The sequence below is a fragment of the Perca flavescens genome, chromosome 5 (genome assembly GCF_004354835.1).
Source record: "Perca flavescens isolate YP-PL-M2 chromosome 5, PFLA_1.0, whole genome shotgun sequence".
Classification (NCBI taxonomy): Eukaryota; Metazoa; Chordata; class Actinopteri; order Perciformes; family Percidae; genus Perca; species Perca flavescens.
The window spans coordinates 14,549,784-14,576,744 of NC_041335.1; the positions used below are offsets into that span (position 1 = coordinate 14,549,784).

The window sequence follows — 26,961 nt, forward strand, 5'->3', positions numbered from 1 at the left end:
GCATATGTTTAAAAGGGATCATTGACAGAGCTGTGCTGAGAAACAAAATAAATACAATGAGTAATGTAACAATTTACTTTTTCTCTTGAGTAATTAGTAAAGTAATGCAATTACTTTTCCATAAGTAATATTGAATGAGTAATTGATTAAACTGGACTTACTGTATCCAAAGTCTAAAATAAGGAAAATGCATTTGGCAATGTAACAAGAAATCCACTCCAGTCTCCAGTGATACAGTAGTTAGAATGCATGTATGTGTGTACATGCATATTGCATCCCTGCATGTGTATGTGTGGAGGTGAGAAACATGCCCTGGTAAAGTTGCCTTCATAAGAGCAAAGTGTAATTCTAATTGGCTTTATTAGGGGGCTTAAATCTAATACCAGCTCTGTGCGCTGCCTTAGGTGCGCTGCCTTAGGCTGTGTGTGTGTGTGTGTGCACATCTGTTTGATGTTTACAACTCACCAGATCTCTCCTAGAATGTTTTCTATGGAATAGACATAAGTAGATGGACTAACACGGTAATAAAACTACATTCCCTCCTCTGCTCCAGCCCATTTGTCTGGTCTGACAGCAGAGCCCCAATCAAACTGTAGCACCAGATGTAATGATACAGACTTAAGGCAAGAGAAACGCTGCATGAAACGGCACCGCAACATTTGACCCCATTTAAAAACTTGATACCAATTAGAGAGTTCTGGGGGTAAATAATTTAAGAGACCTCTCTCACTGAACACACACAAATCATTTTACGGTCTTGCACAAATGTATGCATGAATGTGCATGTGCATCGACACAATCTCCCCCATTAACCTGTGAACATACACGCACACTCCTGTGCATGCACATGCATGTGCGCACACATAGATTCCACCATGCTCTGGAAAAAGACTTCTTAATGAAGCCTTCCCCAAGTGAAAGTAGAGCAGAAATACATCCTGGCCCATTTTTGCCTTCAGTTCACCCTCCTCTCGTCTCTCTCTCTCCCTCACCTTCTCCACATCATTTGTTTTATTCATGTTTCGTTGTATTTCTCTGTTGTCTCAATGAGTTAAATCACAACCCCTAATTTATGGCTGCAGGCAAAGACACTTCTACAAACAAACTGGCTGATGAGAGGGGATGACTGAAAACATACGCGCCAAGCGGTGTGTGTAAATCTAAAAATGTCTGTTACTGTCTTTTTATCTATGGTTATTTACATAAGAAATGACATGTGTAAAAGAATGGCTGTAATGCAAAATGGAAAAGGCTGTGCACTGGAGGAGAGGGGAAGTGAGGGGGGGGTGTAAATCCAGTGACACTGAGTGGGGAGCACTCAGGTGTGGTGAGAGGATTATACAAAAACCCTCAGTATGAATGACAGTAAACACCTGAATGACAGAGAGACGGGGAGGGGCGGGAGCTTGTGTGTGTGTGTGTGTGTGTGTGTGTGTGTGTGTGTGTGTGTGTGTGTGTGTGTGTGCGGCTCTGGGTGACAGTTTAGTGGTCCTCCCTGATATTCACAGAGGTGAGTAAATATATTCGACACCTAATGCTTTAAGGGCTGTGCTGTTTACTCAAGCGCAACTTTGTTATGTTGTATCATTCATTACAGATATGTTGATTTACAGCATGTATAAGGAAACTGAAACAATGAATGAAAGAGGATTTGAGAGGCAAACAATGAATGCGTGGGAGTGAGGATGTCAACAAGGCAGACAGGGAGCATGGAAGAGGAAGATATCAATCAGGAGCGATCCAATGCAAGAGTTAGGGAGCTGTTGAGTTAGCAAGTGAGTTACAGATTGAGCTATACAGTATGCAAGTAAGTCAATAAAAGGGCTGTAGAGCAAGAAAGAGGAGGTATGTTTTTCTTACTTGCACTGTGTTTTCTTTCTCGGTGTGCTCCGTCGGCAGGGGATCACTGACAAGGTCTCTGAAGCGAGCTTCAGTTTCTGAGTGAGCACATTCACTGTTCTTCTCTTGGCTTGCTGAAACACAAACACACATCTCAGCACCTCCAATCAACACTTTGATGGCCTTTTGTTGTCTCCTTCAATCCAATCTTTTGCTCATACTTCTTTATCTCATTACTTACTTCAGTTGCCATGTCACTATTTACACATCGTTTAGAGAGAGAATGTGTTGGTTTCTATTGCTGCGCAACTGAGTAGGCTAAGCTGAAGGCTTGTCAAACTATCTGCTGATTGTTCTTTACTTGCATGGTTAAGTTGAATAAAAAGCTGCTATTTTTTGCAAGCCATTAGAAGGACTGCCAACACATTCGCTCCCCTCTTGTGGAATGTTCAAATGCATTTTTAACCTTTGGCTTAAGGTTAAATTCAGAAGAGAGCAATGCATGTCGTTTCCCAGATCTGCTCTTAGTGAAATCCCTCACCTCTAGAGCTATATCACTGTACAGCGCTGACTCTACATGAAGCGTGACCCCGTTTCCCCCACGGCGACCCCCTCCTTCCCTTCACAGCCTTGGAAGATAGAGGAGCACAGGGGAAAGGCATGCCAAGGCAGTAGACACTTTTAAGCAAAGATTAAAGGTTTTTCTTTTTAATCAGTCATTTGGCAGCGATGTTAGCATTTCACCCTGGTGCAGCTAAGGATCAATTTTTAATGCTGCTGTGCAGAGAGCAGACAGGGTGATTGGCAAGAGAGAAGCTATTTACAAAGGATCTATTTACAAATGTTCCATAGAAATATGCAGAGGGCACAATTGACATCTCTTACAGAATTTTAAATAAGCTCTCTCCCTTTTTTCACTTTGTCACAAGGCACGACCTCTGTGAGCCACTGATGATCACTGCTCTGTGTGTGTGTGTGTGTGTGTGTGTGTGTGTATGTGTTCACTCACATGTGTCTCACATGTAAGAATAATAAAGAAGGCTACACCTCTCCCTTGTGTTGCATTGTGTTACATTTCTCCATGTTGTGCTGCTAAGGGCTGGGTAACTAGGTCAATCAACCCTGGTGTAAACACATCACAAGAATCTACGAACATACTAATGACAATGATTCTTTTTTATAATTTATATATACACTTTACTCACTCTTCTATGCCACAAAATATATATATATTTACAGTTTACTCCTTGAGCAATGTCAATTTAAGCTTGACTATATCTATAGAAACCATTAGGTATAACAACATTACGTAGTAGTAGGCTTCCATACATACTGGATGTAACTAAGAGCTGTATGCCCTCCTCAGTAACAACTACAGCATAAGTCTAAAAAGTTATGACCAAGTAATACAAAGTTTGTTCATTGTTGAATTAAATGACTTCACATAAAGAGATGTTTCTTTGAGAAGATCAAATTAACTTACAGTAAGTCTCAGTGTGTGCTGAATGGCAGCGATGTTTGAGAGCTATACGAGACAGATTGGACACAATCCTACACAAAAGACCGCTAATAACTGAAATCTTCAGACCCATACAACTTTATGTTTGGCACTTCTGTCTCCTCCTTCTGTGTCCTTCCATGAATACATCCATGTATACGTCCATCCTCTATCCAACCGTCCATTTATCCGTCATCCGACCATCCATTCATTCATTCATGCAGTCAACCAGCCTTCCAGCCGACCAACCCACACACGATTGATCTAATGATTGACCCTGCACTGGGTGAATCAATACTCTCTTAAATGGCATCATTGTAAGCGCTTAGGCACAATGGCCGGGCATTGTTTGTGCAGTTCATTTCCAAGGTAGCAGGGCCATGCAGGGCTCTAACCAGAGTCAACTCTCCTTTCTCCTCCACTTATGTGATCACAGCAAAACAAAATAGAGCATCCTTTACACATGCAACAAAAGGGGCAGTGGTCCATGCAAAACTACTTGCAATGATTCCAACTATTAGAAGCCTCAGATAAAACATGCTTGTAGATGCAGCACGTTTACAGACACTTAACTGTACTGTTACACAGGCAAGTAGACAGACGAGAGTAATAGCATACATTCAAACATTTATGGATGAAAGAAGTCATGTGTAAGGGTGCAGATCAACATAATGAGGGTGAAGTTAAACTGAACCATGTCCCATCAGACACACACTTCATCTCCACCTCCACCTCAGATAACTCCAATATTACTCCATGCAAGTAATGTAGTATTTTATAGAAAGAATTGCAGTAAATGACTGCAGTAACGGTTTGACTTAAACAATGTGAACCTGGAGGAGCAGTAGTATTCAGTAGACTCATGTTCAGTATATCACTGTGTAGCCTATTGTGGCTTGGTGTGCATACAGAAACCCTATTGGGTTAGAGCTGGGGCCGGGTCTTGGCATTAAATGACTGGGATTCTGACAACTCTCGGAGTTCTGTCACTGCGGTTCACAGGTCTTGTTAGCCAAGGTGTCGGCAGGGGTGGAAATTACTGTGTGTGTGTGTGTGTGTGTGTGTGTGTGTGTGTGTGTGTGTGAGAGTGTGTGTGTCTGTGTGTGTGTGTGTGTGTGTGTGTGTGTGTAAGGTGAACATAGACAGCACTCCCACCTCCACCTCCTCACCTGACACCAGCAATAAAACTAAACAGGCCAAGGTGCTATGCTGTGTGTGTGTGTGTGTGTGTGTGTGTGTGTGTGTGTGTGTGTGTGTGTGTGGTCGTGCACATGGGAAAAAAGGGGCATGTGTGCTGCAGGGTTGTTGCTGCTGTCACCAATTTGCCGGGGCCTTCAGACGGGAGTAGGAGCAAGGTGACGGAGCTGTGGCTTGATAAACACAGAAGCCCTGCTTCGATTTCCCATCCAGTCCACTTTAGAAACACATGGCTCTTCTTGGGAGCTCTTGGCCCGAGGGAGAAGAAGGAGGGTGCAAAAGGGGAGGAAGAAGGAGAGCCACAAGAGAGATATAGTGATAGGTGTGCAGTGAGGGAGAATAGCAGCCAGGAGGAAGGTTGGGAGAAGGAAGTGATAGGAGGGAGTGCGTGGTAAAAATAGGAAGAGGGTGAAAGAGGTGACAGGCTCTGGTGTATTGACTTCCAAAGAGATGATAGACCTGCCGTGCTTCCATAGATGGAAATGAAGAACGGAAAATGAAGAAGAGAGGGATGTGAGAGAGAATTTTAGTGATCCTCTAAACAACAAAGCCCTCAAAAATAGTCTTTAAAATGTAAAAAGACAACATACACCCTCAAACTCAAATTCTTAGTCCCACTCTCTCAATCTTTCATTCTTCCATTCCCTCCATTTTTATTCCCTTTTGCTTGGAAACATCTTCAGTGTTCCGCCTTTCAACTGACATCAGAAGTTTAAAGACCAGCTCCAGTTGGGGGAGCGGAGGAGTGTCAGTGAGGGAGGTGAGGCGCCAAACTCCCCTCTGCCCCCCTAGAGAGTTAAGGAGATCACACTTTAACCCCCCACCCCACCCACCACCACCACCACCTCCTCTCCTCCATGCCTTAATACCAACATACAGTAAGAGGACAAGTGTGGGCTCTAAGCACCAGTGATCAAACACGAGCGGCTGCTGGTTGCGCTAGGCTCAGGACGGTTGGCCTAATAGGATTGGAAGCCCCCAGGTGAGCCAAAGGACACCTCCAATCAGCGTGATTAGCCAAAGGCTAAGCAGCATTTCTAGCAACAGCACTGAGTGATGTACAGTGCTATAAAGGATCACATGGGTTGTGGAGAATGCAAGCAAGTCATGAAGTGCAGTGCCATGGTTGACGGTGCATGTCAAAGTTTTGTGTGGGATTGAGTTGCATGGAGGTTTAACGTGTCAGAATGATCTTGAGATTTTGGTAATCATTATTAAGTTCACAGAGGCGTGTGATGTGTGCAGCGGTGGAATAATCTTGTCTTCCTGGCTACTTATAAAAACAGTGTATGTTGTATACACACAGCTTTAATGCAAGACTACACATGCATAAGCAACACATAAATGTGAGGATCTGCATGCTCTCACCATCCACAAGTTCACACACACATACATCCACGGACAAACACACACATACGTTGCGCGCCCAGATGCACGCCCAGACACACACACACACACACACACACACACACACACACACACACACACACACACACACACACACACACACACACACACACACACACAGGCTTTTATAAACTCATCACAACCAAAAAACAATTACCAGAGTCTGAGCTCATCACTGACTAAGCAAAAGTCATCCAGCGTGTAAAACACACAATATAATTAGCACACATCAAGCTGCTGTGTCCTACTGTGCATTAATGATGCTTCCCTCTGAAGTGAATTATGGTTTGATGAGTGAGAAAGTGAGTAAGGAGGGGCTTTGAGGAGGCGGGAAGAGAAGCGAGTGTGGAGGGAAAAGGGGCGAGTAATACAATGCAAAATCTGAATTTGACTGTTTTGCCTTAGGTGAAGCACTCTCATTGCCCTAAAACAATTAGCCATAGAGATATGAACATTTAGGGTCGGGATAGACGACAGATTACTCACTTGTGGTGAGGGCCATCATATGCCAGGTACCACAGGCCACATCACACACCTGCATAAAATGAAAATAGTTTTTAGACTTCAAAGCAGTGCAAGATTTCAAAGCACATATGTGGTATCTGGTGACAATTTTCCCCAAAATTGCCCTGCAACAGGATTTTTGGATTATGCTGAATTGAATGGGAGGTAATTAGAGAATGAATAAGATGTTTCTTTGTTTTGTTGTGCAAGATGAGGTTACCATTAAAGATTCACTGCATTCCAGTCTGCAAGACGTTTTAAGACTCTATTTTATGAGATTTTCTTTATTTATTTCTGGTATATTGCACTTCTGGCTACACCATCAGCTGTGATATTCTGCTGTGACATCATTGATTGGGCTGTGTTCAGGAGTGCTACATACTTTGAACTTTAAACACACAAAAGCACTGCCGAATCAGCTTTCAGTAATATGTGATTCAGTGTGGACCCTTTAAGAATGTATGCATATCCAGCTAAAACTTATACACCCAGAAAATCCTGGGGCTTTCTTCTACTTGATAAAACATAATATGTCCAGTCTTTCTCATACACACCTTTCTGCCTGCCAGTGGAACAGGCTGTGGGGTCCAGAGCTTTTTGAGGCCTGGATGATCACTGACCCGGGACACACAGGGGATCTGACCCCAGAGAAGCAGCTCTCCACCTGCTGGAGATATGAACAAAAGGGCCAAATGTTCAGACAGATACATCAGAAATACATACAATGTCAACTTGCCACATATTTTAGGGCAAAACTTTTATCTCAACCCTGGGAAGTAAATATGAGCCATGCGAGGATGTGTTGGTATGCTCTTCACATGTTTCTGACCCTCTCCAATGTATTGCCAGATTGTGATTGTAGGTTCCTGAGCATATTTACATTGGACTGTTGACACACATTTTGTTGTAGCTGTTTTATACGCTGGAATAACACAGAAGTGGTTCTGCTCATTCAGTAGCTAGGAGGACAGAGTCTACCACAGATCAGCTTGATGCTGAACCTTACAAGTCTGATTTCCTCCGAATTCAAAAAGAACCACTGACCCCCAATTAGAAACTGTTAAAGGGAACTCAAATTTACATACTGTCAGTTTGGTTTAGTTTGGAATGGGGAGTTGATGTACATCACTTTATTGAGACAGTAACCCCACCCAAACCACACACCTACACCCACTCATCTGTCTTTGTGGCTTGCAGAGCAAAGGGAGCACATTCTCAGTTGGCACTTATCAAAGACACATGCACATGCACACACACACACACACACACACACACACACACACACACACACACACACACACACACACACACACACACACACACCAAACACTCAAGCATCCACTCACTCATGCTACCTCAGTCTGCCTATTTAAACCTGCCACTAATAAATTTATATTTACTGCCTGCAATGAGGACTTTTAAATTATGGCGTACAATAAACCTGGCACACACATCTCAAAAGCTCTTTCAGGGGATGTTAAAGCAATATAGTAAGCAATTTTCCAAAGTGGATTACAAATTTCACATCCAGGTTTTATTGCACATTACGATAACTTAACCACATCTAAATGTTCCGCATAAATGGGAAATATGTGCTGCTTAATATGCTATTTTTCATTTTTTAAGAAGCGCTTTGCAGACCCTGCCAAGCGAGGGAGCATGCTGGTTTGTGTGGTGGGGGAGTCAATAATCTTTATGAGGTGGATTTTAATTACAAGGAGATAACTGAGTATCCTCCTCACGGCAAGCCTCCATCAATCTCTATTCTGCATCAAGCCATGGCACACACACACACACACACACAAACACACACACACACACACACACACACACACACACACACACACACACACACACACACACACACACACATACACACACAGATACCCTTTCAGAAATGATAGATCAATCAATCAATCAGTAATGTATTATTTTCATTTCAGCGACGCAAACCTTATAAAAGCATTCTAGGCAGGCGTTGCTAGATAACGTTTTACAACAAGCACACAGACAAACACACACACACACACACACACACAAACTGACAAGCACACAAACACACACACAAACAGAGACGCTGGCAGGGTAATCCAGCTAAAAAAGGTTAAGGCTGATGTTTTCCCAAAGAACGACGGTCTGTGAAAGGTCAGATCAATCATGTGCTAAGCATGCCTCGTAAGCAATCCATAAAGAGCTTGTTTTAAATAATAACATTTTATAGATCACCTAAAAAACATAACTGTAACACCGGCAGGTAGGGCCTCCGAATAGTCTTCAATGCGCCAAGAATTCAAATGGGAACAAACTTAATATGTTGACTGCAGTTAATTTAATGAACCGGTGGCATTTCCAGTGAAACCATGCACACAGAGCCAGCAGACGTCTCTGTTCAACGATAGGCAATTCTTTTAACGGAATATTGCAGTACAGCAGGAGGCTGTAAATGTGCCCTGGTCTTGAAACAAGCACAATGCCTTTTCTCTTTAAGTGGCTGATTCTTTAATTCCAGCTGTCTGGCAGAAGGCAAGCAGCAATTTAAGGAGAAGTAGTTGCCTGACACTTTGTAGTGGTGTAAATGTATTAGAACTAGTTTTGTGGCAGTTCAGTGACTCTCTATGGAGCAGAGGGGAGATGAATGAGATTGCTGAAAATCATAAGTTAGAGGATAAAGAGAGAAAAAGGTAAAGTTAGCAAAGAGCTCTGAGTTTGACTTTTTAGAAATTACAGGAAAGACAGCCACGCTAGTGGAAAAGCTGTTGTAGAGGAATGGTGGGCCTCCTTATCTCTCAGTCTTATTAATAACAAAGTAGCTACAGGGATAGTCTGAGATCTTAGCAGGGTAGTTTAGGGGATAGCTGGCTGAACAACAAATCAATTTATTATGTACGTCATCTATCATATAACACTAAAACCGGGTGCAGTATTGCACAATGTTGCTTGGTTTAAGAGATATTGAGAGCTAATGAGGTTGAATTTGTGCTCCGAGTGATGCCATTTGAGGACACTGAATCCTTGTAGTGTTAATTAAAACTCAATGAAATGATGTAGATGAAAAATGTGCATGGCTGAAAGCCAGAGTGATACTGCTGGGAAAATAAGGTTTTCAAGTTATTAAGTTAAATTATATTATGTAGAGTGAATACAACTTTTAAGGACTTATTTTAAAAAGATCACAATGAGATCTCAACAATTTGCTGTTTGGAGGTTTGAGTTAAGCTGTTTTATTTAATTGTACCTAACACTTTTAGGCTAAAATGATACAGTTGAGGGAAAGATAAAACCTCTATGGATGCCCTCTTTTCGGCTGGATGTCCGTTACCTTCTCTTTTTTTGTGTTGGAATTTTAAACTCCGGTGGATTTATGAGGACTATGGTTAACTGCTCCTCAGATCTCTGCAGGGTAAATCCAGACAGCTAGCTAGACTATCTGTCCAATCGGAGTTTTCTCTTGCACTACTAAAACAACTTTTGAACGTACACATGTTCCACCGAAACAAGTTCCTTCCCGAGGCGATTTTGCAGCGGCACCAGGGCTCCGTCCAGCGCTTAGACGATTGTGATTGGTTTAAAGAATTGCCAATAGACATTTTGTTTTTTTCAAACATTCGCATAAACAAAGTGTTGTACAGATAAGCGATAACAAAAGGAGCTTCACACCCATTTACTTGACCTTCCACACACCTGTCTTCAGGTCCCTTTAGCCCACCCACAAAAAAGAAAACAAGAACCCAGCGGTCATACTCGCATGCACATGCACAGACACACACACACACACACACACACACACGCACCAGGACAGAAGAGACAGAATAGATTTAGAAATCCAAAAAATAAAAAAATAAAGAAAAATAAAAAAACAAACATAGAATGGAGGGAGGGGATTAGCTCAGGGCTCAGTTTCAGTGGTCAGTTTGATGACATGGGCTGAAAAGGGTTGCCAGATTTTGTGGAAAGTCTTAAGGGAGCCTCTTAAAGAATACCTGGTCTTTTCAACCCTTACACATTGCAGTACCTCAACAATCCATTTGTTATGTGTGGGAGGGAGGAGTGAGTCCATTTAAGAACAAAGAGTCTCCTAGCGAGAAGTCTGGTAAATGCAATCACCTGCTTTGCGGTTTTGGACGTGATGAGTGTGGTTAGAGATTCCGAAGAGGGCAGAGAGGGGGTCAAGATGTACAGGGTTGTCTAGGACTGTGCTAATTGTACCAAATACTGCAGACCAGAAAGCTGAGAGCACGTGTTTTTCTCCAATCCCGGAATGCTGTGTGGACTAGCCAGACCCCCCTACGCAGTGCTGTGGAGGAAGGTCTGACAAAGCGAGACTAGGCTCACCTGTGATGGCTGCACTGTAGCTGTCCCCTGCTTGTATCTGTGTGACCTCAGCGAGCTGAGAATAGCTGAGAAGACAAGGAGTGGAGATATGAATCCCGTCCTCTCCAAGTCCAAGCTGTCCCTGCAAGCGAAACAATGATACAGTGTCAGTCACAGGATTAAATAAAAGTTTAATCCCGATGATTTCATTGCTTATAGATATCACAGTTAAATAAAGACACATGCCTCGGTGGTATTTCAATTTTGGGGAAAGAACAATTTTCCCGTTTTGTGTGGCTTCGGCAAGTGACTCAGATCTATCATCTCATCCTAGTTCATGCTGCCCTGCCATTCCTGAATGTAAACATGGTTGTTACATTTGTCTAAGAGGACTTGAACACCACATCCGGAGTATCATAATTTAAGTGCACCTCTGTAAAGCTCTGTTATAATATCTGCTGTGTAAGGATATATATGACACCGATAACTGGCAATTCATCTTGGCTAAAATGGCTGTCACTCAGGAGGAAATACTGTTTAACCAAAAAAAAAAAAGCACACTGCATATTTCTTTCACCGGCCCAAAATCTACTGTGTTTCATGTTTCATTTACCATCATGTACAACTGCCTGGCAATACAATCCCTCATCGCAGAGCTGGTCTGTTTAAAAACTCTATTCCGAAACAAAGGCTTAATAATTATAGTGTCTCGCGTAGTACAATAGAATGTGTTGTCCTCAATTTAAATCTCTTTCTCTGTTACAAATGGTGAGGCTGCTCAATTTGACTTCTCTCAGCTGTCCTGCTCCTCTCTTTCCTGTTTGCTTCTGCAGAGATGAAGGGCTTTCTGCACTGTGCTCATGTGCACACGGGCATGCCCTGGCATATGTTTGAAAGTGAGCACAATATGTGTGGGTTTACATTTGAGTGTGTATGTGTGCGCCACACAGTAATCGGGGTCTTTAATTGCTTATTCGTATGTGCGCTACTGTGAGGATTTGTAGATGCGTGGCAGCATATGTTCCTGCTGTGAGTGTGTGTGTGTTTATGTGTTTATAAGTGTGAGTGTATGTGCTTCCATCAGTGTGTGCGCATGTGTGTGTGTGTGTGTGTGTGTGTGTGTGTGTGTGTGTGTGTGTGTGTGTGTGATTTTACTTGCATTTAGGTACAGTAAGTGAGCAGATGTGTCCATAACGGAGTTTGTGCACGTGTTTGTGTGTCTGCATGTGTTTATACTTGTATGTGTGTATTTGTGTATGTGTGTCTGAGTGAATGAGCACTGTCAGGTGCTGCTCCATGCTGTGCCAGCTGCATCTGGAGCCATCTGTGTTGGTGCTCAGTGGGAGGGGAGCGGATGACTTTAATGTACTTGAACCCCAGACAGACCTTTCCCAGACAGTCGTCAGTATGAAACCAAGACAACTGGGCCCAGTCAAGCTGAACCGGCTGATCTGGGTGGTGAGCAGGAGACAGACGCTTTGGTTACACTGTAACCCCCGGTCAGACTCACTAGGGAACCTCTGGCAGTCAGATACGTGTACACAAACACTGGAATCTGTTTGTTTCAATGATGAGAAGAGTAGTGTTTTATGTCACTCTCTGCTGCCTATTTTCTACAATGTAATCCAGGTGAACTTTTTTCTCCATGTGTCTGGATTTTATTTCATTTCAAAATCCAGCTAATGTTTTGACTATTTGGTTATGAATTCCTAACTTCAGTGGCACTTGCTTTCAAAGCAATTTTTTGAATATATACTACTAACTATTGTTGTGGTGTTTACATTTGGAAACGGCATTCATTTTGATAAAGAATGCATTATGACTACTTGAGGACTTGAAACCTAAAGCTTAGACTTGGGCCTTGATTGTCAGGACTTACTTGTGACTTTCCCCTTTTGTCTTATTCCCAATACGCTATCACATAATACAAATAGAAAGGTACTGTATGTACAATGACAAACTGCACTCAACACTTCACCCACAAAACTAAGAACAGCACAGTATATCAACACACAATCCTCCAACACAACAAGAGCACAGAGGCCTAGTAATGATCTTGCAGCAACAATATGATTAGTGAAGCACAAAATCAATTAATGCAGCAGTAGAATCAATAGATGTCTATCAGCATATATGTCCTGCAGTTAATTAATAAACAAAAAGGACATTAAGCAGCAGAGCATCAGACTGTGGCAACGACTGTCATCAGTCACGACGTGTACTGATGGCATCAGCAGGAAGGGAAAGGGAAAGCATAGACAGATATAAATGTGAGCATGACAAAATACCCAACACACCCACAGGCAACGATGCTTACACTACGCACACATACATTTGAGAACCCATACAAACGCACTCATGCACGTGCCCTTACACACATGCACAAACATGTTTTTTTAATTTCCTCATTCTCAAGTTCATTTTCCTCTTTGTTCACACAGAGGAAGAATTGTAGATCTGTGGTATCAATAACACTCGTTTTACTCTACTGTAGCAGCCTAGACCATATTAGCATCAATTTGGAACAGGCCCAGTTCGATGAGGCCTGAACAGTGTTGGAACCAGGCCCGGGGGTTTCCAGCAACAACTTGCCGGCTCACTTATTATTTACCATGCCTGATGAGTCTCCCCCATTATTACATTACACACAGGATTGCAATCGACAGACTGAATAGCCACACTGATCTGAAGTCATACCTCAGACATTCATAAACACATTGTAGACACTATCACTACCAAGTTTAACAATGCATTTCATAAGTGTGAAAAGCATAGGACAAAATATGGAGGTGTTGGTGCTTTAGTTCTACGTCAGGCATGCATGCTCGGTTTTATGTTTTACTATTATTTGTTGTTTCAGTCACATATTTTTGGGTCACTCATTAAAAAACAATCAGATACTACACTCTCCATTTTACTGCCGTAGTCCTACATTTTTTTCCAGGAAGAGTTTTGTTTTGTAGTTTTGCACTTCATTGGTAATGCAGATATACTGTAATCTGTAGCTCATCTCTGTACTGCCTGCTTTGTATGAGAGGGCAGTTTCCTTTCCTTGTTGTCTACCTCATTATTTAGGCTGCTTAGAGCTCGCATTAGAAGTCTATTGGATGTTATGTTCAATTCCCGTCTCTGGTCGGTTGAACTCCCTGACACAACTTTAGCAGACAGTTGACCCTGTTATCACACAGCTGACATTAGGAATCGAGACATGACTCTAGACTGCGAATGTATTTGTCTGTAATTGGGATGATGGCATCAGTTAAACTGGCTTACTGGTTAATTCAATAGCCCATAATGGTAGTGATAACTATTTAGATATGACCATTTGACATAATATTGTTTTATGTTTAGAGTAAACATAAAGGAAATTGTTTACTCCACAAAAAGTTCTGACATACCACTTTTTGTTCTCGTGATTCCTTTGACACTTATTTGCTACCCCTGTTATGGTATTACCATGTTGATTCTGGCTGTGGCACGCACTCTCTGACTTCATTCAAATTCTTTCTCACCTCAATCATGTGATACCGCGCATGCCGTCCGTCTTTTAGTCTCAATAGGAGGAAAACAATGAGATTTCTATCTGTAACCCTATTACCAGCCGTAATAGGGTTAGAGCTGCCTGGGTTTACCTTGGTAAGGCAGCGGAAAACTTTATTAGGTTTAAGACCTTTTGCTTTTCTACTTTTTCTGCTGCTACTGATACATACAAGCCTTTAAGCCCTAGAGAAAGGTATCAGCTTAGTAAAAAAAAAGAAGTTCAAGATGGCCCCTCATCTCACTTCTTCTCCAGCGACAAACAAAGTGTTATCTTTCTGGAGGTGGAACCTTTCTTATTTTTTTTTACGTGTTGACGGGAGTAGTTTCGGTGTGGCACTGTGCGGCTGATTACAGGAGGAGTCTTAATCAGGTGGTGCAGTCTGCTCGGGGCCCCTGGGGCCGAGAGTGTGCTACATCCTGTCAGACTGCACAGAGAAACAATCAATCATCAGAACGGCTCCAAGACAGAGGAGAGAGAGAGGGCAGGGAGATAGGAGCGATGGAGGAAGAGGAGAAAGAGAGAACATGATGAGGGGAGGGAGAGAAAGAGACGGTGCCCTTGCAGAGACTAACATAGAGTTATATAGATGCGAGAGCGCCTATGAAAATCCAACGAGTCTAGTTAGACTACAGCCAGCCTGTAAGAGCGCAGTGTGGAAGCCAAGGCCACGTCAAAGCTCATAACAACTGATGTCTAACATTTTCATTGCCCCCCCTGTCTCTCTAACCTTCACCTACTTGTTTGTTTCACTGTCCTGGCAAAGCGTCATCCTCACTGTCGCGTTGTAAAAGTGATCACATTTTGGCCGTGGTTTCAAACGACCTCGCAGATAAACACCAAAGCCGGAAGGAAAAAGAATCAGGGAGAGAGAGAGGGGAACAGAGGGACTGAGGTGGGCCTAGGTTTTACACTCTCTGGGCTCTGTCTGAGGGCTGTGTAATGATGCGGCTCTTTAAAGAACGTCTAAAATGAAAGGCCAGAACAATCCTCGGTGACAGGTGGGATTCTTTATCAAACAGAGGAGGAGAGACAGGACACAGCACACACACACACACACACACACACACACACACACACACACACACACACACACACACACACACACACACACACACACACACACACACACTCACTCACACACTTCTGGCTATGCACATTCAAAGAGGCATGCACATACGTACATAAACAACAGTAGAGGATTTCCTGCTCTCTCCATGTAAAGCAGAGGAGTTAAAATGGACAACCAGCAGATCCCATAAAGGTGATTTACAGAATTTAAAAAGATGTGTGTTCTTGGCACACCATCAAGGATATTAAATGCTCGAAAGGAGGCCTCGGACACAGATCTCACCCCAGAAATCTTTTAATCTCCACTCTGGAAAAAAAAAATATCTTTTCAAAATTTTCTTAAGAATGGAAGCCATTTGAGTGTGTGTGTGAAAGAGAGCGAACACTTGTGTGATATAGAAAAGCCTGGAGTCCAGTGTTGTTCTAAGTCTGCCTCTCCTGGCAGGGCCAAAAGTGGAAAAATGTTTGGCTCACCTCTTGCCCCATCCCCCAGGAGAAGACATTCCCACCATCTGAAAAAAAAAGAAAGAGGGAGAAGGACAGAGAGAACACAGTAAAACCAACAGTCAAAACAATTCAAGAGAGGCAACAAATAGAAGCCTGGGGTTAAAATAGAAAAGAAATAGAAAAAAAAAAAAGCAGAGGGACAGAAGGGAAATGCGCAGCTGACAAAAGTGGCTCAAGCATCATACATCAAGCACTTGTTACCTCTCCCGGTGCCTGTGATTGCACATGACTGCAAACAAGTCAGTGATAAAAATCTGAAGAAAGATGAGACCGATCGGGCTGGCTTTAAAGATCATCAATCACGGCCCTGTAAGCTCAGATATTATTAGTTCAAGTAAAGCTGCACTCTTCCATTTTATGGACATCATAAAAGACTTTGGGGGGGGGGGAGGGGTGGAGCTGGAGAGGAGGAGATCCCCCAGTGTTTTAACTAGGACTGGGATGGATGTGTTTGGAAAAGCAGACCGGATGGATGGACAGCTCTAATGTAGTAGCACTAACTGAATCACTCACACAGCACCGGGCTCCCCAGGGGAAGGAATGTGGGATGGGAGCGTAAGGCCCCACTTACAATTTGTAAGAGTAAGTAAAAGTGTATGGTGAAAAGGGCTGTGCATGTGGTGTCATACCGTATGTGTGTAAGCGTGCGTGGGTACGACCTCTTAGACGTTTGGCAATGCCATGTACGGACTTTTGGACTCATTAAAAGTGGCCAAGTGGCAATAGATTTCTTTAAAGTGCAACAAGATATCAACAGGTTTTTGCTCCAAAAAAAAAGTATTAGATTTATAAACCTAACAGAGTTCCCAAATGCAGATGAATGAGGATTTTTGTCAATTTTTTCTTATTGCTCGGATATTAGTACATCAGATGTGTAGTTTTTTGGGTAATGCACCATAGAAAAGTATTACTTGTTTTTGTAAATGCTTTAAAGTGTGTGTACCCCAACACCTGTTGACTAATAGTTTTTTCTAAATTATGTGTGTCATATTATCTGCCGAAGAGCCACTATCTGCTCCCTAATGTTACTTTTTTCAACCGTTTGAAAATACAAAACAATGGGAGCATGTCTAGGAATACCTGCGGTCACATCAATCAACTTAGTTACTACTTTCTACTCTGAAATGTTTATAAGTCCATACAACTACTTCCTGAGCAATGTCTCTGTTTTATACTTATTCCTCACAACTTTTTTCCTTTCTCTCTCTCTCTCTCTCTCTCTCTCTCTCTCTCTCTCTCTCTCCCTCTGCCTGCCAGTGAGGACATAAAGGCTAGTGTGAAGTCCATCACTGCCTGATGAATAGCTGCCCTTTGTGCCTCAGAACTTAATTCACAGGCTGAAAAGGACCCCAGCCCTGCCATAGCACCTCTGTGTTCCGCCTGTTTTAAAAGAGCTTGCATGTCCGCTGAGGTCTGCCTGAAAGCCTTCTGTTAAAGGTTAAACACACCAAGTTTAATCAAGTTTTGAGGATAAAAAAATAAATACAAATAATCAGCATTTCAGATTGTACATTTAGTTTCCTTTTTTATACTAAGTTGAATATAAACAATTCTGGTGCTAACACTGGTCTCGCAGTCACTAACGTCTGCACTGTTGTCAAGGAAACCTGACCTTTCCTTTATGTTTACGTTCACGTTCACGTTGCCATGACCTTATTCAATATATAGACACCCCCCTCACCCCTCCATACGTTACCATCTTAACATACCCAAAGCAACATCATTTGGTGTTACAGCCAGCTCGTGGTAACATTTGGGGGTTGTTCAGTATAAAAAGTACCTGTGTTACCATTTTGAAAAACTTTCAAACTTTTCTTTTCTCCTACTTTGGCATTTGTGAAAACGGACGGTTGCAGAGGGCATCCATAATACACCACCCTCTCTCCCTGTCTTCCCCTCGCCGGGCTTGTTAGGCCTGACACTGGCACCCTAGTGAACAAAAGGACTGCACGGCTTAGGGCTGCCCTGGAATGTCAGCGGGTTCACATTTCACATGCAGATGCGTGACCCCAGAGCCCTTTAGTTGGAAGGTGCGCTTTAACCTCACAGAGAAGCAAGAGGAGAGGGGCGGAGGGTAAGGGGCACCTTAAGGGAATCTGGGATAGGGGGAGGGGTAAAAATAAGAACATCTGAGTTTGCACTGCTTGCATCTGCTCTTACAATGCTATACGTCTCTCTCAGTGTCTATCTTTTTTCTCTCTTTCTCAAAACACTGCTGCACACAGTTAAACTCCGCTGATATACCTTATAGAATATTATAATTGTCGATATTCTGAAAACTTGTCAGAGTTGTCTCCTTTATGTGTGATCTGTGATGCGCCCCCTCTCTTCCCCCTACTTCGGAACACATGAAAGCATTAACTTTTAAAGTGCATACTTAAGATTTCTCCCCAAATAATTGAAAAAGCACAATGGGAGGGGTTATGTAAGGCAAAAGTACTGTGAGCTCCGCAAAAGAAACCAAAGCTACTGTCATCTGCTCTCTGTAGGCCCAGGCAGGCACAGTTTCAACTCAAGGGCTTCACTCTTCTATAACTTGTTCTCCTTCCCTCGCTGCTCTCCCTATCCTGACTTTCTCTATACCCGTTTGTCTTTCCCTCTCCTTTGCTCTCAATAGTGAAAACTTCAAAGACAGCAAAATCTTCTGGCAAAAATATTCTGCAAAAGCATGAAACTCCAAGCACGTTTGTTTGTTTTGACCCTGAAGCCCCTTGCTACAACCCTCCAACTCCAACTTGCAAGTCCTGCAAAATACATGAGGAAGAGAGACCAAATCCAGAGCTACTGTTTTTCCCGCCCGCCTGCAACCCTTATTATAATTATAATATTATCAAAGTTTCTTGTGAACAGGAGTACAAACTTTTCAAATGCATTTAAAATATTCCACTAAGCAAACAAATCAACACACACACACACACACACACACACACACACACACACACACACACACACACACACACACACACACACACACACACATTTATTTTTGGGTCCAAGTCCAAAAGAGCTTAATCTATCAGCAGGTTGCTGCCTCCAGCCATCACAGATCTGTCATAACAGGGAAATAAAGACGATAAAGCCCTGTAAAAGACACAGCGCAATTAAACAAACTATGATGCTAACAGTTACCTACCACGCCAATAAAGGAAAATTCAAACGGGACCACTCAGATATATAGTATTCTCTTATCACCTTGCAGAACAATTATGCTTGTGTCAGTTCAATGCGCTTGACCTGGGAAGACGCATCGAGGTGTAAAACATGACCTGCTATTAACGAACATGATTTCTTCCACTGTGTCTGATTACTACATTATGAATCAAATCACTTATTATACCTTGAACTTCTAACTGAGAGGATTATTCTGGTCCAACGCAATGATGGTGTTTCAAAAAACCCAACATAAAAACAGTTTTTTTAACCTGTCATCATCGCTATGACCTTCGCGATTATGTCAATTTCAGTGCTTATCCGAGTCAGAGATTCTATTCTGCAAAGAGATTAATCTATATTCCTACCGGAGTGCTTAATTGTTTATCTGCACGGTTCATACAGAGAGTGTGTGTGTGTGTGTGTGTGTGTGTGAGAGAGAGGTTGTGTGTGCTCTGTGTTTAGCAGTTCTGCCCTCTAATAGTTGATACACCTATAGCATCCACAGCCAGGCCAGGGGAGCAAGAGAGCAATCCATAGGCCTGCGTAGCCATGGCAACTAAACTAGGAATAGGCTAGATGTCAGACGAGCATGGCTAAATTACCCATTAGAGAAAGCAGGAATGGGAGAGAGGGAATACTGGTCAGGGCACAAGAGGCTAATGGGGAGATAAGATGGCCAACATATATACTACACACACACACACACACACACACACACACATTAATGCACACACACAAAACGATAGGAAAACAGATAGGGGTTGTCACATAAAAGTGCCAGTGAAAACACATGCTGAAATAGGAAAGTACCATTAAATGTGTATAAACTCTCCCAAATTAACACATGCAAACACAATGTGTACATGTCTCAACACGCTCATAAACATATCTGTATGAGTATGTGCACAAACACAAATAAGCAAAAACACACATGTGCACACACACAAATAAGCAAAAACACATGAGCAGACAGGTGTGCGCGCACGCACACACACACACACACACACACACACACACACACACACACACAAAGGGAAGACAAAATGGTTTTAATAAAGACGCCCTCTTGGAGAGGTTGCTTGTGAATGTGAGGGAGATGTATTTATAGGAATCCTCCTGTGAGATTCTCTGTGCTCAACCTCACATTTGTGTAAGAGAGAGAGAGAGAGAGAGAGAGAGAGAGAGAGAGAGAGAAGGAGGTTGTGTTATTGCCTGTTTCTTCATCCTAATCCTTAATGCATCGCCTGCTCCTTGAGTCTATACTAATGAATAAAAGAATAAAGAATGAATCAGTGTAAGTATCTAAACCATTGCGGGAGTGAAAAGGTAAAAGGGGATTGGCCTGGTGGTTTGTTCCTGCTGTGCACACACTCACACACACTTTTGAGTATCCAAACAAGCTCACACACACACACACACACACACACACACACACACACACACACACACACACACACACACACACACACACACACACACACAAATCCCCTCCACACAGAGTCAGGCAGTCCTCCTGACTTTAATGCTGCACATTCATTTGCATGCGCCATAATTAGCGTCAGGCACACAGAGGCTGGTCCTGGGGGAGCTCTGTGATAACCGCTTCCCCTTCTATTAGGGCTCTCATTCCAAGAGTGTCAGACATTGCACATCTTCATTGTGGGGCCTGCAGCACATCGGCACAGTGGAACCTCTGCTGCTGTAGCTGCTGCTGGAGCATGCAGGAGCAGTGTAAAGACAATGGGGGAAAGGGACTGGAGTAAAGGTGGAGGATGCTAGACTCGGCGGAGGGTGGTTAGAGGGAGGAAGAGACAAAAGGAGGACTGAAAAATGTAAAGAAAGAGAAGGAATGAGGTGATAAGTTTGGAACACAAAGAGATAGGGGAAAGAGAGACAAAGAGAGGTAGCGCATGGCAAAGGCAGTTGCACATTGTGCAGCAGACAGACAGAGAGACAGGCTGGACATAAGTAATGAATGCAGTTATTAAATTGTTTCAGCTGCAAAGAGGTCTATTCTTATGCCATTATAAAGGGAACAATTTATCCCCACTGATCGGCCCTGTCGCCTTTCTCCTCGCTCACTTTGATCTGCCAGCATATTGCCTTGATGTGTCCTATTCAATAGCGAATCTGGGGCAATTTTAATGCTTTTGTACCTCGCCACCGCTCCACTTCTCCCTCCCTGTTTAAAAATAGCTGTTAATTATAAGTGCAGTTTAAATGTCTCTAGTGACCCAGAAATGCAGGTTGGAGTGAGAAGAAGGGATTGAGCATCTCCAAGTTTAAAAAGAGCGAGACACTATTTCTCTAGCTCTTTATCATGCTTTCTTCAATCTCTCCTTTCTCCTCTAACCCCCCTCCCACGTCTTTGTCTTCTCCATTCACCTCCCCTCCGATGCTACTTCTTCATTCCTTTAGTGTTCCTCCATATTTCTTTTTCTCTCTCTTTCTCCTCTGTGGCGTTTCTTCGGCTCGGTGGGAGCGAGCAGGGCTGGAGGATAGGGGATTCAGTTCTTTCTCTCCAACACACGAGAGAACTGCAGCGAGACATCGGAGACCATGGCTGTGAAACCGCTTCAGTCTGCAGATTGTATGTGCGTCACACCAAGTCTTTGTATCTATCTCCTCAACTTCCTCCTCTTATGCAGCCGCAGGAGTGGGATGTTGAAAGGAAAGGCATGTGAAGGTGCGCTAGGTAGCGCAGTACGAGGCAGAGGCACAGAGTATACCTGTGGGGAAGAGAAGGGGCTGTGCAGGGACCTGAGGTGTGCACCTGGGGGGTGCAGTGTTATAAATAAAGCATTAGCCTCTTGAAGGGAACCCAGATGTGAGGGGCTGTCTCCGCAGCTCTCTTTTCCCCACTAACTCCTTCTAACAGTTAACCCGCAGGCATGTACATGTACTCCTTTCATCGCCGAGGAGGTACATGTAACAGCACAAAAAACCACTAAGAGGTAAACTGTGGGACTGTCTTGTGGCAAAATCTGGGCACCCTGTTTTACTTCCATCACATCGGAAGTGGCCAACATGACTGATGGCTAGACTGATTCATCTCCTTGTGGTTATGTTGTAAAACTGTGTAAAATAAAGTTGAAATAAAATATAAATAAAATCTATCACCAAAATGGGGCTGTTGTTTTGTCTTTGGTGGTAAATTACTACAGAAACCATAACGTCATTATCATAATCTTAACGTAAGCAACTTAGTGTCCTATAATACTGTACATTACTCCTACTGTAGGAGTAATGTACAGTATTATAGGACACTAAGTCACTGAGGCCTCATTTCCTCTCCATTGCATAGTGGCATTTTATAAATAAAAAGTAATTAGAGGTATAGCCTAATTCAGAATAAATATAGTGACCGCAAAACTTCCTTACTCACACAACGTCCTCTACACCCTCCTTTCTAATATTGCTGTGAAACAATATTAATGTGACATATGAAAAATTGTTTTAATGATGAATCTGCAAACTAAAGCTTTTAAATACATGTAGTGAAGTAAAGAGCACAATATTTACCTCTAAAATGTAATGGAGTAGAAGTATAAAGTAGCAGAAAATGTAAATACTCATGTAAAGTATAAGTACCTCAAAATTGTACTTGTACTTGAATAAATGTACTTAGTTACTTTCCACCACAGAGGAGCACACTGAACCCCTTTGACACCAGCTTTGTGACAGCATTTTAAGACTGATGGTCTAACACGGTGTTCCTTTCAGTAATGTCCCACACTGTACTGGCCTTATACAGGGTTCTGTTTGTTGGGCTCCAACTGAGTGAAGGGCAGGAGACCTGAGAGCACATCAACCATCACAAGGTCAAGGTCACGTTTGATATAATGAGATTGTTTAAAGTCCATCAGATTAAGTGACTTGCAAAATAAATTAGCTTGACAACATATTTTGTTCTGTTAGCAGACATGCTGGTTGCAAATAAAGAGTAACGTGGTTTTGATAATCAGACAATGCATACGGAATTCAGATCCCATTCGATCTTGTGCTCACTTTGTTGTTCACACAAATCATGGTGCAAACAATGACATGAAACTGATAAGCAACACTTTGGGAAATATTACGAGAATACTAAGGTTATTGTGAAAATTGCTCTAAGCCAATTAACTATTCTGCTCCCCCCACTAATACTCTTATCTCATTTTCTTTTATTCCCATTCATAAGCTGTACGTGTCTAAACCTGACACGAACCGTTTAAAATGCTCTGTATTCTTTGACGGAAGAAAAGTGATAAGGTGATTTTCTCTCCCAATTGTATCAGTTGCTAATACTAAGACCACAGCTAAGATCTCCTTCCCCTCATCACACTTTAATTGTGCCAAGTTTATGAATGCAGCTATTCTACATTTTCTATAGGAAAACATATGCTAACCTCAGCACACCGTAGCTCGCATTATTAACTCTAACTAAAAATTAATATAACCTCTCTATGTCTCCACTGGCTGCCCAGGCAATGATATAAAGTATGTCTCCATCAGAATCCTTGGTCCAGCCTGAAATTGGAAATATGTACAGGAGATAACCGAGCAGTGATGAAACAAGCACTCTGTGCGGGTCCACTCACTCAAGGCGGACAAGCACTTGATAGATAAATGAGAATAATGTACTGGTTTTTCCACAGGCAGGACGGCATTGACAGAACTCATAAAACAAAGTGTTAATGTTGTCCTTGGTATGTAAGGCATGATAGTAAATAAAAAGTTATCTAGTAGCATTGTGAGATCCATCTTTAAACATCAGCATAGTCTGACAAAACCACACAAGTGGTAGCTAGTGAAAGCTGGACTCTCTTCAAATGATTCAAAGTAACAAGGCTGCCACGGTGACACGAGCTGAAGGATTCTTTCATGTTGAAATGTGAAACTATTAATCTCACAGGAAGTAGTTGCTGTCTTATTTTTGCTCATGGCAAAGGACGATTAACATGTCAATAAACATGTCAAGAATGTAGCACTCATAAATAAAGAGTCATCGTGATGCATGAGTTTTTGATAGTCTAATGGTCAGCGTGTTCTTCAATAAATCTCCATGGGGATTCAATAGACAAGATTTACATGTTTTCCAAAACACAAGGGCAAGGGCATAAGTGGAATTATGGGAAAGTAAATGATTAGGGTTGTTAATGATTAACGGTTTAACCATTAACCAACAATACAAATGTTGACTGCTTAATACCATCAGTTAAGCAGTTAAAAATAATATTATTAAAACAAAAATAAAGTAATTAAAAAGTTTTTTTGCATGGTAAAAGAAAAATAGGCTATACAGTCTATTTCTGAACTACTAGTTAACTTGCTAGTGCAAACTAAAATGCAAGCAAGTTGCATTTTAAGCTCTTTTTTTCTGCTCTCTGCTGAATGGCGCTCACAGCAGAGAACTAAATGATCATGATGCATGCCACTATATTGATTAGGACTGGAGGTTTAAGTCGGCCGTCCTACACACAAAGTGTGCCAGGCAGACCCACAGCTGCCAAGGTGGATGCGTTGGAGACGAGCTCGGGCATTTGCTCTGCGGACAAATGCTTGACTTGTGTCGGTTGCACGGACGAGCAAGCGGTTTTAGGAAAGTGGCTCCATGTTAGGGCTGCACGATACTAGAAAAATATCTAATTGCGATTATTTTGACTGATATTGCAATTGCGATATGATTCATGATATTTGAGGGAATGATCATTTTTGTATCATTATTCTCAATTTCATTGAAAAATATATTAAAAAAAATGATTGAAGTGTGATTTTTTTGTGAGGATCTGTACCAAACAAAGATCATTTCTTTAGTCTGTAGGATACGATTTGTAGGCCAGATTGCCTCTGTAGCACCACAATACTTTACTTTAGAATGGTTTGACACATATTTCGCATTTAACAAATATAGTGCCCCCCTGCTATTTGGATATTGCACTAATTCATATTGTGATTTCGATAAAATTGCGATTAATTGTGCAGCCCTACTCCATGTGTCCCTGACAATGCACGCAGCATTGTGGCTACGCAACCGGTACAAGTCCACAGCTGTCCACAGATGTGGAGTGCTGAAAGTATGTCTAGGAGTATTGGATGGATGAACTGGGACTCCGTTGCCTAAATTAGTATCCCTATAAATGATATAGTCACCATTTGTTCCTACAGACCAGCTGCCACATGGAAAGATAATGAGTGAGATGTCTGACTAAATAAAGTCAGACTTTATTTTATGTCCTCATGAAAGCAATCATTTAGAATGATCTGAACTGAACTTGCTGGATTCATTTGGCAATTCAATAATCCTCTTATAATAGTCTAGATCCATCTGTAAAGCAAGCTTTTTTTTATACATCGGTAGTAATTTATTATGCAAAATCTCTTTGTATTGACCAGCCCATCCTTGAAATGTCCCACAAACACAAACTGAAGCCAATATAGTTGAAATTCCTTTGAAATTACACAGAGATACAGTATTTTTTAAGATAAAAAAAAGAAAAAAAGGGTGAGAGTGTAAAGATGGCAGCAAGACATGGAAGTTAATGACCTTGATAAGACCAGGGACACGGAGAGCCTGAGGAGAAGATGTGATGCGTTTCCGTGACAGCGGTGTAGTAGTGCTGGTGACAAGAGGAGATGAGGAGCCAGCACTTCTTGGCTGGTGTTACACATTAGTGTTGTTGTTAGCCAGGGGCATCAAGGGTGATTGTGTTTGTGTGTGTGTACTTACAGAGCGAGGTACGAAGACATCCCGGTCGAGGCCTTGCATGGTGAGAGAGGCTGATACCAATCTATTGAGATAAGAAACGTATGCAAATGAACCTAGCCACAGTTCACACTAATCAGCTTAACGCCCCGATAGATATCAGCTATCTGTCGCATCGCATGCCCGCATTCACGCATTCACGCACGCAGGCGCTCACGCACACACACACACACACACACACACACACACACACACACACACACACACACACACACACACACAGAAGTTAAAACAATCAGTGAGAGGATTTACCATGACAAATACACAGATGCACACAAATAGGCCCACTCAACATACAGGTAGGTACGTAAATATTCATACAATCTACAGCTTGAACACATATACTATAAGAGTGAGGTATGAACACACATACACGCTACATAGGTATATAAACCAAATAGGTGAATGGATGCTACTGTGTCTGGGACATTTAGTTCTTGGGGTCATGTCTTTGACAAGCTAAGGACAAGGGGCCCCTGCAAAGGAATGCAAGATCCAAAATAGCTGAACGTAATAAGCAGTCCTACAGGAGTGACCGGTAAATGACACCTTTTTGTAATTCCATGTCCTTGCAGTATTATCTCAGTGCTGTCAATCAATATGTCATTAACTAACATGGTAGATTTTATGGCTTTTTTATCACAGTATTTCTGGCAGATCAACAAAAAAAAGAGGAATTAATTTACTCCAGCCCTGTGATGCCAAATGACAATTACTGCTTTTTGTCACACATGAACTCATTTCAAATGACATGTTTAATGTTTTTAATCTTCTCAAAATGATGTCTATGCAAAACAGCAGCCTTGTGCAGAGTGCCAGGATGTCATTTTAAATGGTGTGCGGCCACCGGTCACCAGACTGAGGGGAAAAGTCATGCCCCAGCTGTACTCTTCAACACATCTCTCTACAGCTATTATTATCTGTGGGAATGCAGGGCATCCTATATGGTCTGGGGGCAAAATTGTGACTACCACCTTGACTGACTGGCCTTGGAATAACACAGCTGCCCTTCATAGAGTCTGTGCACTGACCTTTGCTAATGCACAAGCATGCACGTCAGAAATTCTTGAAAGTCTGGCTCTGTTTAAGCAAGGATCTTAATATTTTTAATTTGTCATTTAAGAGGCTTGATGTTGAAATGTCCTCATTATTCAGTATGTTATTCCCTGTAACAAGTACAGATACATATAA

General features: G+C 42.2%; 1 protein-coding gene across 2 annotated transcripts in view; it reads right to left on the reverse strand.

The window, feature by feature from the left end:
• LOC114556065 (uncharacterized) overlaps positions 1 to 26,961 on the reverse strand; it is a 52,980-nt gene that overhangs the window by 3,504 nt on the left and 22,515 nt on the right. Inside the window, exons 1-6 of one of the 2 annotated variants that reach the window (XM_028578902.1) lie at positions 25,735 to 25,814; positions 15,840 to 15,877; positions 10,778 to 10,898; positions 7,000 to 7,112; positions 6,428 to 6,476; positions 1,861 to 1,973 (exon numbers count right to left, since the gene is read on the reverse strand). In XM_028578902.1, the coding sequence (XP_028434703.1) occupies positions 1,861 to 1,973; positions 6,428 to 6,476; positions 7,000 to 7,112; positions 10,778 to 10,898; positions 15,840 to 15,851 (408 nt within the window). In that variant the 5' untranslated portion in view covers positions 15,852 to 15,877; positions 25,735 to 25,814. Of the gene's footprint in view, positions 1 to 1,860; positions 1,974 to 6,427; positions 6,477 to 6,999; positions 7,113 to 10,777; positions 10,899 to 15,839; positions 15,878 to 25,734; positions 25,815 to 26,961 lie in introns of those variants that run through there. The other variant, XM_028578903.1, reaches the window with a different exon arrangement.